Raw genomic sequence first — 14,429 nt, 5'->3', positions numbered from 1 at the left:
TACAGCGGTGACCTTCAAATGTGAACATTGATTTCAGCACTTTCCTCCTTTCCTATCCCCGACGGTTTGTCAAATTCCCACCGCTCCCAGGTATGCTGAACGACCCCAGAAATAACACGTTTGAAGAATATAAATGATCGGCCCCCACAAAGTGGAGTTAAAAGCTTTCGGGGTGATCCTTGTGAACTCTTAGAACACTCCCAGGCATATAATTAAAAGGTAGTTTCTAATTTCTATGAGAGTAAATTAGCACCTCGGCTTCATTGTTAAATCATGGCTGGTGGCACGTAGCCTGGGGAGATGGATTGAATGGATCAGAGAGGGTTGGACAGTCACTGGATAATTTTGACAATGGGGTTCGGGGGTATCATCCATCACTCAAGAGCCTACATGAAAGTTTTGACAGGTAGAGGTCATGGCAATGTGGCAGGAGCCAACAGAGATGGATGCCTTTAATTTGGATAATGAAGAGTTAACCATCTTGGGAGAGCAAGAGGAGCGTTAAATGGGAGAGCCATTCGCCATTAAAAGAAAGTCTTATTTAATTCCTCCAGCCCTAATGAAAGACATCGGAACACAATCCTTGATTGACAATGAGGCCCCAGCTGTAATTCCCTGCAGACAGTTCACTTAAGTTCCCTCCCTTGTTAATCTCAAATATAATGAATTGCAAAACTAAGGTTAAACGTGGCAGCGTGAATTCATTATCACTAATACGTTGGACCATAAGATGATTTACAGTGCGGTCTCTCTCTTATTTTCATTAACGGCGAATGGCTTTGATTTAGGCGAGATTCCCGTGGCCCGTTCATCCTCGCCATCAATCTCACTAGCTTGGCCATTGTCCTTCTTTATATCTGACCCCCTCGCTCGAGAATGGAGCGAAGAATGAAAATATGTAAGAGCAGACAACCTGGCGAAGGAAAAAATTATTATTTGGCTTTTTAGTGCGAGTACAAGGCCCTCTCTTTATCGCTTCCTTGGAAATTATATTCATCCTGAGCTGTCATTCAATTTCATCCTTGACCCCGGTCTTATTGTTGCGAGCTTAATGCTAGCGCTTTTCCCGAGATAAGGGTTAATGCTCCACTGTCTTAACGGCGGAGGCCTGCAAAAGTCTATCTCGTGCTAAAACACCGGGGACCCTATCTGCATACTGAGCTGATATTTATATGGACATTCAAAATGCATGTTCTTGGTCTCCTATCATTCATTAGCCAAAAGAAACATATCTGTAATGCATGTTCCTTTCCCAGGTATAATTCTAATGCGTCAGCCGCGGAGTGTATGGGACATGGCATACCATTGTGGGCACTCTGCGAGTCACTGTCAATTCATATTAATGCGTGGAGGAATATCATACATAAATCTGCTTATTAACTGTATACACCCGCAAGCAGCATGGCGTGGATCCCTCACTGGAAATTGCGTATTTGCATCGACTTCCTGTACTTTTTTTTTCGGTTTATGTGCATATATTCATGCATGTGTGTTTATTACGCCTGCATGCTGCATGAATGTGGCAAACTGTAACAGTGCGCTAAGCAGAGGCAGCGGCCATGTTGAGTGACAGGCAGGTTATGGGCTCCTAATGATAGGGTTTTAAAGCCATAGCTCCTGCTAATTGGGGTGATGTGTACGTCCCGTGTCCCCCCAAGACATGTCTAGCTAGCAGGGATTACCCGTGATTAAGGCACTGGTCTTCCTAGTGCCTCAAGACCCCTCGCAGTATTTACCCGCAATGGTCAGATTACACCAATGATGGACGGATGGAGATCGCGGGGGTCGCGATGCATCTCGACGGTTAGTTCAAGGCCCGTCACAGTCACCTTCCGGCCGCGCGGCTTTGAAAATCACACAGATCACCAGATGAGCGGCACCGCGCGCCGCAGACAGAGAGCCGATGCAATATTTATGCAATCAGCTTGTTATGTAAAACTAGTTCAAAAAATAATGCCTCGGGATATTTTTCCCATTTCTTGTTAAAAGTAAAGGGAGGCAGCTCTTTTTTTATATACAAAACACAATTACTGAGTGTAAAATCATTATGTTCTGTTGGCAAACAGTTTAGTCTAGCGTCACTCTGAGCACGCTATAAAGGTTCTCCCCAATTAACAAGACAATAATTATGTGTTGCTTCCTCTACAGGTTATTTCTGGAACACCATGTTTTATGAGCTGCCCTTTTTATTCTTTCATTACTTTCAGTCTTTTTGACTACAGTTGATCTTAAGAGGAGTAAAAGCTCCTGAAGTGTCGCCTCAAAGTCGGCAACTCGTATGAAAGAAACCTAAAACACCCCCTTTTTTTTGTCATTAAACTATAAACACTGCAGCGGCCACAGATGAACTGATTTCCGAGCGAAACGCATTCACATTAAACCATTTCCGTTTCCCCGGGTCTGAAGTGATCAAAAGTGTCGAACCTTGCTCTCCCTTCCCTTGTTAGCCCGCGCCCGTTTCACAGGGACCTCTCATGTGTTTTCATTTGTGAAGAAGCCTGTGAGTTTTCGAGGAAGCAGGAAGCTCTACCTTGTTAAAATGAATTGTCATGAATGCTTGACAGGCACTTATAATGAGATTAGTGCAGGGACGTATCAAAGAGGAAGTGTTGGAAATAAGAGAAGCGCTAATCCGCTCACACTTTTATGACTAAATTCGCTCTCCCAGTGGTTTCCTGAAACTTTGCTTTCCTGTTCATTATCTGAGTTGTCTCGCGGCTCTCGTCTTGTAATCCCGAGCTCCTCTATTGACACCGCGACTCAAAAAAAAAAGACCCAATGAGAGCGGAATAATAAACTACAGATTTTGTGTTGATGGTATCGGATTTGTATTAATATTTCATACGCGGTGATAAAGCCTGATTCTCTTTTTTTCTTTTTTTTAAAGAAAGAGGTAGATTACTTCCCCGCATTAACATAATCAGTAAAGAAAATCATACACACGCATTAGCATAATCAAGTGTCTAATCATGGCGCTATATGCAATCAGCAGAGAGAGGCTGTGACACCTATAACAATATCTAACACTTAACTTCGAGTGTGAATATTATCGCTGAGAACTTTGAAAAGCCAGATATTTCTGCTTGTATTGACGCCGCGAGGCCAAAGTCAGAGGAAAGTAAGGGGCCGCGCCACGCCCGAGTCGGTCTTCGACTGTGATTTGACAAAGTCATTACCAAACCTTCTATTATTGATTTGTAGATGGATAGATGATAGATTTCTGGGGAGCGAGTCTCCCATGCGCGTGGCTTAGCCTTTTCCATACCCCTAAGTCTCCTCTGGTGACCTTTACTGTTACGATAAATAGAGCTCCCGGGGCACGCGGAGGGATGTGGAGGATTTGCAAAAGAGGACATTTATGAAAATCTTTCTTGAAGCCTGTCTTGGAAATCCTTAAGAGACATGAAGGAAAGGGCAGTGAGTCAGTATATGGAGAGGACGCACTGAGACTCTGATATGGATGGAATGCTACGGAAAATACCAGTCTATATGTGCATATGTAATGCAAAGGCGGGAGGAAAAAAAGGAAAGAAGAAGAAGAAGAAGCCACAGGACTCCATTGAAGTTTTCTCCTTTTCTGTGGTACCCGTTGGTCTGTGCACTTAGAGAGCACAAATACGTCTGAGGGAAATCTTACTTGTGACTGAGCCGGCGTATTAATGTTGATATTGAAATGACCTTCTCTTCAGAGTTTAGTTAAAGGAGTTAGAATCTGCGCGTGAGACAATTCGTTTTCTAATCCATGGCAGCTGTCATTTTTTTACGTCAAGACGAGTGAGAGGTGAATAAGTGAAGGCCAAAGGCTAATCCGTCTAACTTCAGGACTGCGGCCCCGCAAACCAGGGAGTAAAGTCCCACCCCGTCCCGCGTGATTATAATGATGTTTACAAAGTCGCGCAGTGTTTACTCGGAGAGTTTCTCATCGCCACGCAGGAGGGGATGACGAACCTTTACATCTTTTTCCTCTTAAGGCTTCCTGGTTTCTGATTGAATGAAGCTGTTGCCGTTGCAACTAATTTCGCTTCGGTTTTGGGCGGTTATTTGTCAATGGACGCAGTCCGGTTTGAGGGATTGATTTTCTCCCTCCTGCTACATTGATGAAACCCCTCCCGGGGCTTCCTCTGGGAATTCATCTTGCGCTGATAACTTTGAGCTATCTTATCTGGCCGCTGTTCAAACAAGAGGGAATGCTCAGATTTGCTTCAGGTGTTTGTCTCTGTGGGTCCGTTTCTTCTTGTTTTTGTTTTCAAGGTTAAAGCCTGACTGATGTGGCTGATTTATTTTTTTCTCTTTCGCGACGCTGTTTTTGTCCGGCTTGAGACGAAAGCCTTTTCATTCATCTTCCGAACAAAAGTGAAACCCGTTCGGCAAGGAAACTTAAGTATTCGTGCTTTTTATAATAATAATAATTATAATATGTACTCTGTGGTTGTTCGGTAACATTTCCAGATGGCAAGGACTGTAAAATAAATGTGATTGTGCTCAGAGATCAATGTGTGACAGACACACCAGATTTTGCGTGTAGATGAGAATAATTAATTAACCTCACATATCAGTGGAAATAAATGTGAGGAAGCCATCAAAAGAGAAATAAAATTAACAATCCCTGACGTTAATTTTGGGTTATTCTACCTACTAATTATACAACCTAAAAGACCTAACACCATCATGCCTAAGATTTGTCCACGGGGCATGGATTCTCAATTTGTCATGCTGCTTTGAACTGTCACTATTCGACTGGCGGTGCAAAGATCATAAACCAGTAAAACTTCAGAGCACAGGATGCGAATGAGGGTGACTAAGCACAGCAGAGGCCCCTCACCGGTCTCTACACAGGCCGGCCTGTAGTCAACACTATCTTATCTCCCGGGGGGGGCAAGTCTGGGCCGGTCGGCGGTGGAAGAGTTCTGCTTCTTAAAGAAATCAACCCCTTGAGTGAAACCTGATCAACAGATCCATTTCTCCGGGGGACTGCCTGTTTGACTTCAGCTACCAAAACGCACTTCTGAATTATTTTGCCACGACATCGCCACAGAGCCCGGCAATGGTAAACGACGTCTTCATTTGTTGTTTCTGTGCGAATGGTGTGTGGCCTTTTTTAACATGATAATTTTATCCCGGATTGTCGCGCTACGCGTTTTTGCAGTTATATAAATGAATCCTTCCCCTTGCTCTTTCTATAGTCTCCACCAGTGTGTGAGAGAGCAAGACCTGACCTGCAGCCATACAATCCATCAGCATTAGTCCTACACAGTCTCCAGACTAAACACACTCTCATTACAGTGGCTGTGAGAGCCCGAAGGGCTCTTCCTCCTCGCAAGTTTATTAATACAAGACACAATGTACAATACAAAACTAGGTACGCCGGACTCTTACAGTAAACACTGCTTCAGTGCTGCTGGTATATAATTAAAGGATTTAAATGGCTGGAGCTTATAGGGAATGACATGGCAATATGATTACTGTAGAACATACTGTACTGTGTGAGCCAGAGTAGCTCCGGGATGATGTCATCTCCTTCAGGCAACTGTGGATTCCCGTTGCTTTCTGAGACACGTCGGCACAGCGAAGAGAGAGATGAGAAGAGAGACGGGAAACCTTTCACGCTTTAGTCACCTGTATAGAGTCATATGCATGGTCAAAGATTTTTATTGTCATTTCTGTATATGGGACTTACAGAAAATTGGACAAATGTTTCTCGCCTTTATTTAAATATATGTATATGAACCTATATACATAGTGTGGCCAGCTAGTTAAGTCAAATTTATGTATCCTATATGAGTAAGTACAATAATTGCCTTAGTCATGCAATGAGGGAGGCCGATCAGTCTCTCACTTGATGACTATTGGGCTATTGAGGGCAATTCTGAAGGTGTAGGCTCCTTCTGGTTTTGATGTATGCTGGAGTGGTTGAATGTTTCCAGGGTGAGGATGTTGAATTTGGTCGTATCATCAGTGGTGAACGCAGTATGCATATAATCTACTTAAAACATATCAGAAATCATTCATGCATTCCTCCTCTTCCTCTTTATGTTGCATAGAATTAAACTGAACCTTTATCAGACTTCGGCTATTTCATAACAATAATAATAATAATTTGCTAAATTAGTACATTAGTACTTATATTCAAGTCTAATAAACGTTCTCCTTATTTACTTTCTACTATTGTCCAGGTATGAGGCGGTGATTTTTACTTTTCAAATCAGTTCTCATTTTCTGCTCTCGGTTTTATCTTCTAGTTTAATTAAAGTACAAAATTGTGGAAATGTGTGAGAAATTTAGCATGGCCTACAGTGTGCAGCAGCACTTGCAGACACACTGAATTCTGTCCTGAACTGTTCTCAAACAAAAAAAAAAAAAAGAAAGAAGTTGAGGGTTGTTGCAAGTACAAGTGTACACAGGGTACCAGCCGTTTCAGCCTCTGATTGCATTTACGTATCCCTGCGACAAACATTTCCAGCACAGTGCTCAAACATCAGCTGTTTACATTCACGACAAGATACTCCAGTCTCAAGTATCCGCTAAGCATCAGACCTTGAGAGACAGAGGCCACATCAAGGAGGTCAACAAAGAACCCGACACCCCGGAGATACATTTGCATTGAGTCGAGAATGCAAAGCAACCGCGGGGCATAAAGTGACCTTAGAGGCACAAAACACTTAAGTGGTAAAACAACAACCTCCAAACTGCTGCTAGATCCTCTTCATTGTCAAAGCTTTCCTTATCTCGAGAGGGAGATGGGAAGGCAGAATGATCTTTGAGGAATGAGGCCGTAGCGGCAGGCGGCAGCGAAGCGAATGCCGGGCCAGCTGACATAACTCGTTTTGGTATCATCTCACAAGTTAAGATAACAAAATGGGTTGCAGCGTCTGGTGTAAACGTACAAACTATAAATCTCCAGATTCGAGAGCTGATATTAGATTTCGACTTCAGCCGAAGTCTTTTCAGACGCCAGCATAGGTCCGTGCGAAAACAGACATGGGCGGATTTGTCTCGAACCACGCGCAAACTGCCACAACTTGTTACGCAAGTTGCGTGCATAGCAACAGATTACCATGAAGAGGCTCCACTATATGGGCTGGAGCCGCTGCGTGGCAATAAACATCGTAACCCGAGTACGCAGGGTACTTAAGAATGTGTCTGTCAAGTGAAAAGTTAATTTGCGTTTTCATGTGCTACCAAAACAACCCCCCTGTTTCCTCAGCGCCCCCCTCCCCTGCTTTTCGCCCCCCTGCCTCTTCTTCACCCATTGTGAAGCCATCAGATAGTGGCTTCCAGAAGTCCACACCTGTCTCAGGGCTATGCAGAGGAGATGGATCCATGCATTTTGAGCATCAGATAGCCTCTAGCAAGGGTTAGTATTGATCTAACGCTTCACTGGGCCTTTGTGAGAGCAGCAGCTGCTTTGGGGGGCTTTTAGATAAGCAATGCAAAGGGAATTGTTTCTCCTGAAACCCTCTCTCTGTGTTCGTACATGAAAACCATCACTTAATTCAACACTCCATCGCTCTGGAATAAAATGTCCTCTCCCTTGACACACACGCGCACACACAAAACGAAGAAAAAAGAAAACAGCAAATAAGCATTAAAACATTTGCCTTTGGGGTATCGGAAAGTGTATTGGAAATCACACAGTGATAATGTGGCTCTCTGTATTTTCACTGTTTAATCATATGTAATCTCTGGAGTGAAAATGAAATGAAAACACTGCATGTTTCAGTACCATGCAACTCTCTCTCTCTCTCTCTTTCTCCTCTTCAGTCTGATCACAATCCCAGTCACTGGACGAGGCAGTTGGGAGTGGGATGGGAGGGAGAGGGGAGGGGGTGGGGGCGTATCACCGGTGCATCTGTGTGTGAGGCAGGCATGGCGATGAGACCCTCCCTGAGATGACTCATAGGCTGGATGGGCTGACACCGACACCTCATTCACAGCCAATAATGAGCCATGCTAATGAGCAGGACAGCCGCCCTGCATGCTCATCATTAAGCAGTGCCGTGATTCATGTCCAGCATGAAACCGTCATATGAAGAGATAAGGCTAACTGGAGCGAGCTGGTTAGATATCTACGGAAAACAGGCGACTTGTGATGTGGTTTAAGCAGGTAACGCTGTTGTTACATTTTAGGCTGTTGCTCAAATCAGAACAGCGTGGTGCTCCAAAATGGCAACAGTTTCCTCCGATCGCCACTACGCAGTTAAAACTCTGAATTAGAACTGCACATGATGCCGTGCTATCAGTTTACTTGGAATAACCCCTCCTAGCTCTTCCTCCATGCCCGGGCCGATCACAAGATCAAATACCATTCATATGAATCCATCAGAAGGGAAAAAAAATAAATAAATAAAATACGCTCACAGCAAAACATGCATATGCTTGCGCCAGCCTCCTGAGACTCTGGCTCTGACACATAGGCTATATCTGATAAAGCTTAATCAGCACAGGGTGGTCATGATAAAGCATTTCAGCCCTATCTCTGTCTGGGAAAGAGACACAGAGACAGGGGGGGCTGCCTCCCTGTTCCAGGGATGGAAAAGGCAAGAGCCCCCATATCTCAGCATTTCTCTCCCTCCAACCGCCTCGCTCTCCGTCCCCTCCGCGCGCCTCCTTTTTTCGCTTCCTTTCCTCCCTTCCACGCTCCCTCTGCCTTTCCTTTCTAGCCGCCTCTCTCTCTCTCTGTATCAGTAGAGACACTTCTTAAGCCCCAGCTGGGGAAAATACGGTGGCTGGGTGGGGGGATGGTTTCAAAAGGGTAAGTGATTGCCCTCTAGGGGACGAAGCAGAGAGAAAAAAGCAGGACGCCTTATCGCCCCAGCTTCCAATAGCACCGCTGGCTACCACCCAGAGCCAGGGGGGGGATAGAGGAGGGTGGAAGGGGTGCAGGAGACGCCAGCTAGATGCTACACTGCCTCTTGACACAGCAAACTCAGCAGGGAGCCTGCCATATCCCTGGCTGTATGGGCTCGACTCAAAGCTGCACAGACAAATGCGACCATCTGAATGAGAGTTGCTGCTTCAGTTGTATCCTGTATCAATTTGAGCATTTATTTAAATGGTCTCAGATTGTAGCATGTTTCTACCTGCTTTATGATTCTGGGTTTTTATGTCCAAAAAAAAAAAAATCAATTCTTTTTTTTTATTCTTTTTTTTTAGTTGGACTTTTATTAGTAAGGGTTTATGCTGTTGAAGGTGTTTTGTATGCTTACACACCCACAATAAACAAAATCCACAAAGCAGGATGTACTACTGACCTATTTACTTCGCTCAAATGCAGACGTGGAAAAAAAATCAGCGTGGAAACTACACCAAAAACAAAACAAACAACAACAACAACAAAAACGCGCTCCGAGATACGTGTGAAATACACGGGGTTACACCGAAGTTAATAATACGCAGTCTTCCTCTAAAGCCATTACCAGCTGCTAAAATGTGTCCCTCTACTGCAGACAAGCAGACGCACCGACGCATCCAGGCGCCTGCAACAGTGTCCAAGCGCCACCTTCAGTATTCAACCTAAGGGAGAGGGGGGGGGGGACTGGGAAAAAAAAAGAAAACAATCACACTCTACATCTTTTCCTCAACACACATCTGCGATAGAATATTTGTCTGTCTGAAATACGTGAACAATTTTACATATTTTCTTAAGACATATAAGGAAATAGGCTTTGGTCGTGTGTGCGCTTTCGTGCGTAATGTTCATCTCAGGAGCGCTAACTGTGTGTTTAATATGCCTGTCTCGCCCGGCGTGTTGCCCCAGACACTGTGTACCACAAATCCCCACCTCCACTCCAATGAGAGGGAGGAATAAAAGGGTTAAGGGGAGTCTTGGATGGAGTCCGCTGGGCGGAGTGGAAGGGACGTGATTGGATGCCGGTCTGTGACGCAGGGGACATGAAAAAGCTGATAACTAGTTAAGAAGGCTGTTTGTAACTCTGGAAAAAGAGTGCAGAGCCTGAGACACATTACGCAGAGGACGTGGACGAACCGGCGCAGACACAGAGAGCAGAGCCGTCTTGGCGGTGTGGGACTGTTAGACACTGCAGCGTCCGGAATCAAAGTGACTTGAAACGGAAGGACAATGGTGCAACACACGGACAACAGCGAGACGGATGGGAGCATGTCCAGGGAGGCTACCGACTCGGAGGAGAGTGAATTTATGGCATGCAGCCCCGTAGCGATAAACCCGGACTGGTGCAAGACAGCCACCGGTCACATCAAGAGACCCATGAATGCATTCATGGTCTGGTCCAAAATCGAGAGGAGAAAGATAATGGAGCAGTCGCCGGACATGCACAATGCAGAGATTTCCAAGCGCCTTGGGAAGAGGTGGAAGATGCTCAAGGACAGCGAAAAGATCCCGTTTATCAGAGAAGCCGAGAGGCTGCGGCTAAAACACATGGCTGACTATCCCGACTACAAGTACAGACCGAAGAAAAAACCAAAGCTCGACAGTTCAAAATCATCAGCACCGTCTCCGGAGAAGTGCGGCAAAATGGCAAAGACTCCCAGCAAGAAGTGTTCAAAGATAAAGACTAAGAGCGGCTCCAAGTCCTCTCACGGCTACGGCGAGGACTGCGTGTTTCCCAGCCTAAAAGTTACAAAGACTGTAAAAAGTGAGCTCACCGATGAGGACGACGATGACGACTACGAGGAGGACTACCGGATGGGGATTAAGCCGGGGGAGGAGGAGCGCCTGAGGCCGTACAACGTAGCCAAAGTTCCCGCGAGCCCAACTTTGAGCTCCTCGGCCGAGTCCGAGGGGACGAGCATGTACGACGAAGTGCGGAGCAACAACAGACTGTTTTACAATATCAAAAGCATAACCAAGCAGAGCACATTGCACGCTGCTTCCGTCTCACCAGCATCCTCCAGGTCGGTCTCCACGTCCTCCTCCTCCTCCTCGTCCAGCAGCAGCAGCAGCAGCTCCTCCTCTGGAGAGGACGCGGACGATTTGCTGTTTGACTTTAGTTTGAATTTCGCTCCCAGCGCCCCAGGCTCAGAGCTGGGCAACCCCAATTCAGGAAACCTCTCCCTGTCTCTTGTGGATAAGGACCTGGACTCGTTCAGTGAGGGCAGCCTGGGCTCTCACTTTGAATTCCCAGACTACTGCACGCCAGAACTCAGTGAGATGATTGCCGGAGACTGGCTGGAGGCGAACTTTTCCGACCTGGTCTTCACATACTGAGAAAAAAAAACAGTTCCTCTAGTAATAACAGAGAAGGGAGATATGAAATTATATGTGTCCCGGTCAATTTGTCCCTAGCCCTGCCTCCTGTGGGTTTTTTTTTCTGAAGGGTCCTGGAGGGAGGTGGAGGACCAGGAGGCGAGGTGAGGTTTGAGGAATGAGATGCTTATGAAGCCGGTAGCAAAAAAAAAAAAAGAAAAAAAGAAAGAAAAAGAAAAAAAAAGCAAAGTCTGCAGACTTTTTTTTTATCTGGCAGCATGACAGGGTTTTATGGATTTTTCCCCCGTAGGTCTGCATTTACTGTTCAGCTTAAATGGACCACAAAGGGAAAAAAACGTGAACTTCTATGCATCTTTTCCTCTTAAAAACAACAAAAAAAAAACTGCAGGGAGCTGAACTCGAACTGTGGACTGTCTCAAAGCAAATCTGTGAACTGACAATTGTTCAGGATGTTACTTTACAACGGTTTATGTAATTTCTAAATGCCGCAAATGTTTGTTTGTTTTTTTGTAACTGATTCCGTTTACCTCCTGGTTTGGACAAATTACGCAGCCTAAACCTCTGCAGAATACAGGTGTGGAGGAAACATTTTGATACATAACAGACCTCATCTTTTTAAAAGAAAAGTAAGATATTTTCAGGCATATTTTTGTACAGTTCAAAGGGAATGTTCTTACTGTGCTTTCAGTGAGTTTCAGGCACTTCTTCCCTTTATCATTTGTTTTTAGCATGCAAGGGAGTCCTGGTTTTAAGGATTAAGTTAAATTAAAACTTGCATCAAAAATGCCTTGTGATTTTAAACTAGGTTTTGTACAGTTGTAGAGCAGATTTGTTGAGTATTTGTAGACGATACAATGGCATCATGGGGAACACATACCTCAGAGCTGGAACTAGTTTCAAGATTGTATATGTACTGTAATATAGTAAAGTTAGGAGTTTATGTATATCATACTCGTGATATGTGGATGGGTCCCAATCGCAGGTGTGAAACTGGATTTTGGTATTTTTTATGGCACATACTGTTTTTCCCCCCTTCTCATTTTTTTGTGCAATATATACTCTCTAAGATACAGACCATCAACAATTGTAGCAAGTGATGGAAAAACAGACTCGTGCACTGTCAACATCATTTCATGTTATGATGCTGAAGCCTGTCCGGGCAGGATAATAAACAAATCAGCTGGAACTGATACAAAACAATTTAATATGGCCTCATGGTGTGATGCATACTATTGAAACGGATTGATATCACAATTTGAATGTTATTTGACACATACGATTGGATAGTGGGCGTACATAGCTGACACCTAAAACACCTCAAAGCTGACTGCAAATTAGGGAAGAAGAGTTCAGAAAAAAACAGAGAGAGAGAGAAAAGGGCATAGTCTGATACAGTGGTGGTCTGGCATTAGTTTTAACAAGCAAGCAAAAAAGAACATTCCATAGTCCTGTTTCATGAAATGAAACTTTATTTTAAAACTGAAGACTGCCTTCTTTTTTTAAAACATTAACCACAAACCTGTATTTTTTAGTTCTTGCACTTAAAAAAAAGCAGATATTGTTTATTTTTATGTGGGTCTTACATATGAAGTCCGTTTGATAAAAAAAAAAAAAAAGGTTTTGGAATATGACCTAATTATACGCCGAGACGTTTTGTTGGAAGTTCTAGGCAGTAGTTACTTCACATTCCAAGTGTGAATCTGTCTTTGACTCATCTTTTAATAAATAAGTACCTACCACCATCGACTGTCCTTTCAGTTTGTGAATATATGTACACAAATGTGTTATTTGTTGCGTTTGAAAAGGATGTGATGACAGAATGATGCCTATTTTGTATGTAGGCGGCTACTTTAAATGGATGGGCTCAAACTACCGTGTGAATTCACATTTAATAAAAAGGAGAAAAAAGGAAACTTTTAAACTGCAGTGTCGAGGTGTTTTACTGTGCCTGTTTTTCCAAATGCATCGTTTTTTGCTTTTTTGTTTTCGCTCTACTTCCCCTCTCAACACCTCCTTAAAAATTGGGACACTGCGGCTTTAAGAAATTGAATCGCCCGCTCTGCCGCGCTGAGCGATGTGATTGGTGGGCTTGGTGGTCCCCTTGGAAACGGAGCTGGAAACAGGAGCCGCTCCACTCAGCGTGTGGGAGCTCTCAGTCTGTCTGGTTTTCATTCAGAAAAACTAGCACTCTGCCCGGCACAGAACAGCTTGAGAACTGTAAGAACAGAGGGCTGAGGAAAAAAAAAAAATCTAAATGTGACATATGCAACTCGGGGATAAACAATGGCACTTAGTAAAGGCAGACATTGTTTAATCCCTCCAAAATGTGCAGAGTCTTTCACAGAAATTTAATCTTCATGTTGAAATTAAAGTTCAAAGAGCCACTTAGGTCCACCAATTGTTAATTTACTCTCTGGTGAGCATGTGTGAGGCGCACTAGATCAGGGTAATGGTAAATATGTCTAAAAAAAAAAAAAAAAGTTCTTTGGAAACCACAGCTTTTCTGAATGTTTGCAGTCCATCTGGGATTTTAAATTAAGAAACACTCCTAGGGAAAAAAAACAAAACGAGGATGACAGATGACTCACAGCCTCTGAATTAAGCTAAGAGAAGCAACATACTATCAAAGATGGATAAAAGTAAATAAACTATGGAGATAAGATAAGTTCTTGAAAATAGCCAGACTGAGATACAGGGATGTTGTCCCAGTGTTTGCTACTGTGTCTTAGTGTCTCAGTCCTAGTGATGTCATATAAAATACAATCAGCATTACACACATTTACAGTAATTACATCGTTCATCATCGGTGCCGCGAGTCTGTTCGTCTCACGAGAACCACAGGTGCAGCTTTTTGTCTCATCTCCGGCTCAGAGAGACCCACCTTTAACACTTCTTATATAAAGAACCCGAAGGCCTCTGCCACCGAGATATTTGCGTTCATTACAGCAATAGAATCTAATGATGAATATTTGCCATGCATGGCTGCTCAGGTACTGGCCCCCCATTAAGTCAGTTTGCAAATCTGTAATAAAACATTTATCTAGCTATTACTTTACCTGACCTATTGGTCAAAGTTGCTAATGGGTTCCAGGGCTATTCCCAGTAGAATCTCAACATTGATTTTGTGTTCCTCTGAAATATCTGCTCTGGGCTAATGCTACCGGTACACGTTGAAATGAAATTAGTGACCCGTTGAAATTTCCTTCTATTTCCTCCTTAAATAAATAAATGGAAATCTAGAATA

At 43.9% G+C, this 14,429-nt stretch overlaps 1 protein-coding gene across 1 annotated transcript; it reads left to right on the top strand.

The window, feature by feature from the left end:
- Positions 1-9,925: 9,925 nt before the first annotated feature.
- On the top strand, positions 9,926-13,106 carry sox11a (SRY-box transcription factor 11a). Its single transcript, XM_047610867.1, has one exon. The coding sequence runs from the start codon at positions 10,079-10,081 to the stop codon at positions 11,183-11,185; it is 1,107 nt and encodes a 368-aa protein (XP_047466823.1). The 5' UTR covers positions 9,926-10,078; the 3' UTR covers positions 11,186-13,106.
- Positions 13,107-14,429: the final 1,323 nt, after the last annotated feature.

This window comes from Mugil cephalus, chromosome 17 (genome assembly GCF_022458985.1).
Source record: "Mugil cephalus isolate CIBA_MC_2020 chromosome 17, CIBA_Mcephalus_1.1, whole genome shotgun sequence".
NCBI classification, from domain to species: Eukaryota; Metazoa; Chordata; class Actinopteri; order Mugiliformes; family Mugilidae; genus Mugil; species Mugil cephalus.
Note: the sequence above shows the minus strand (reverse complement) of the source record. Positions and strands in the feature narration are given on the sequence as shown.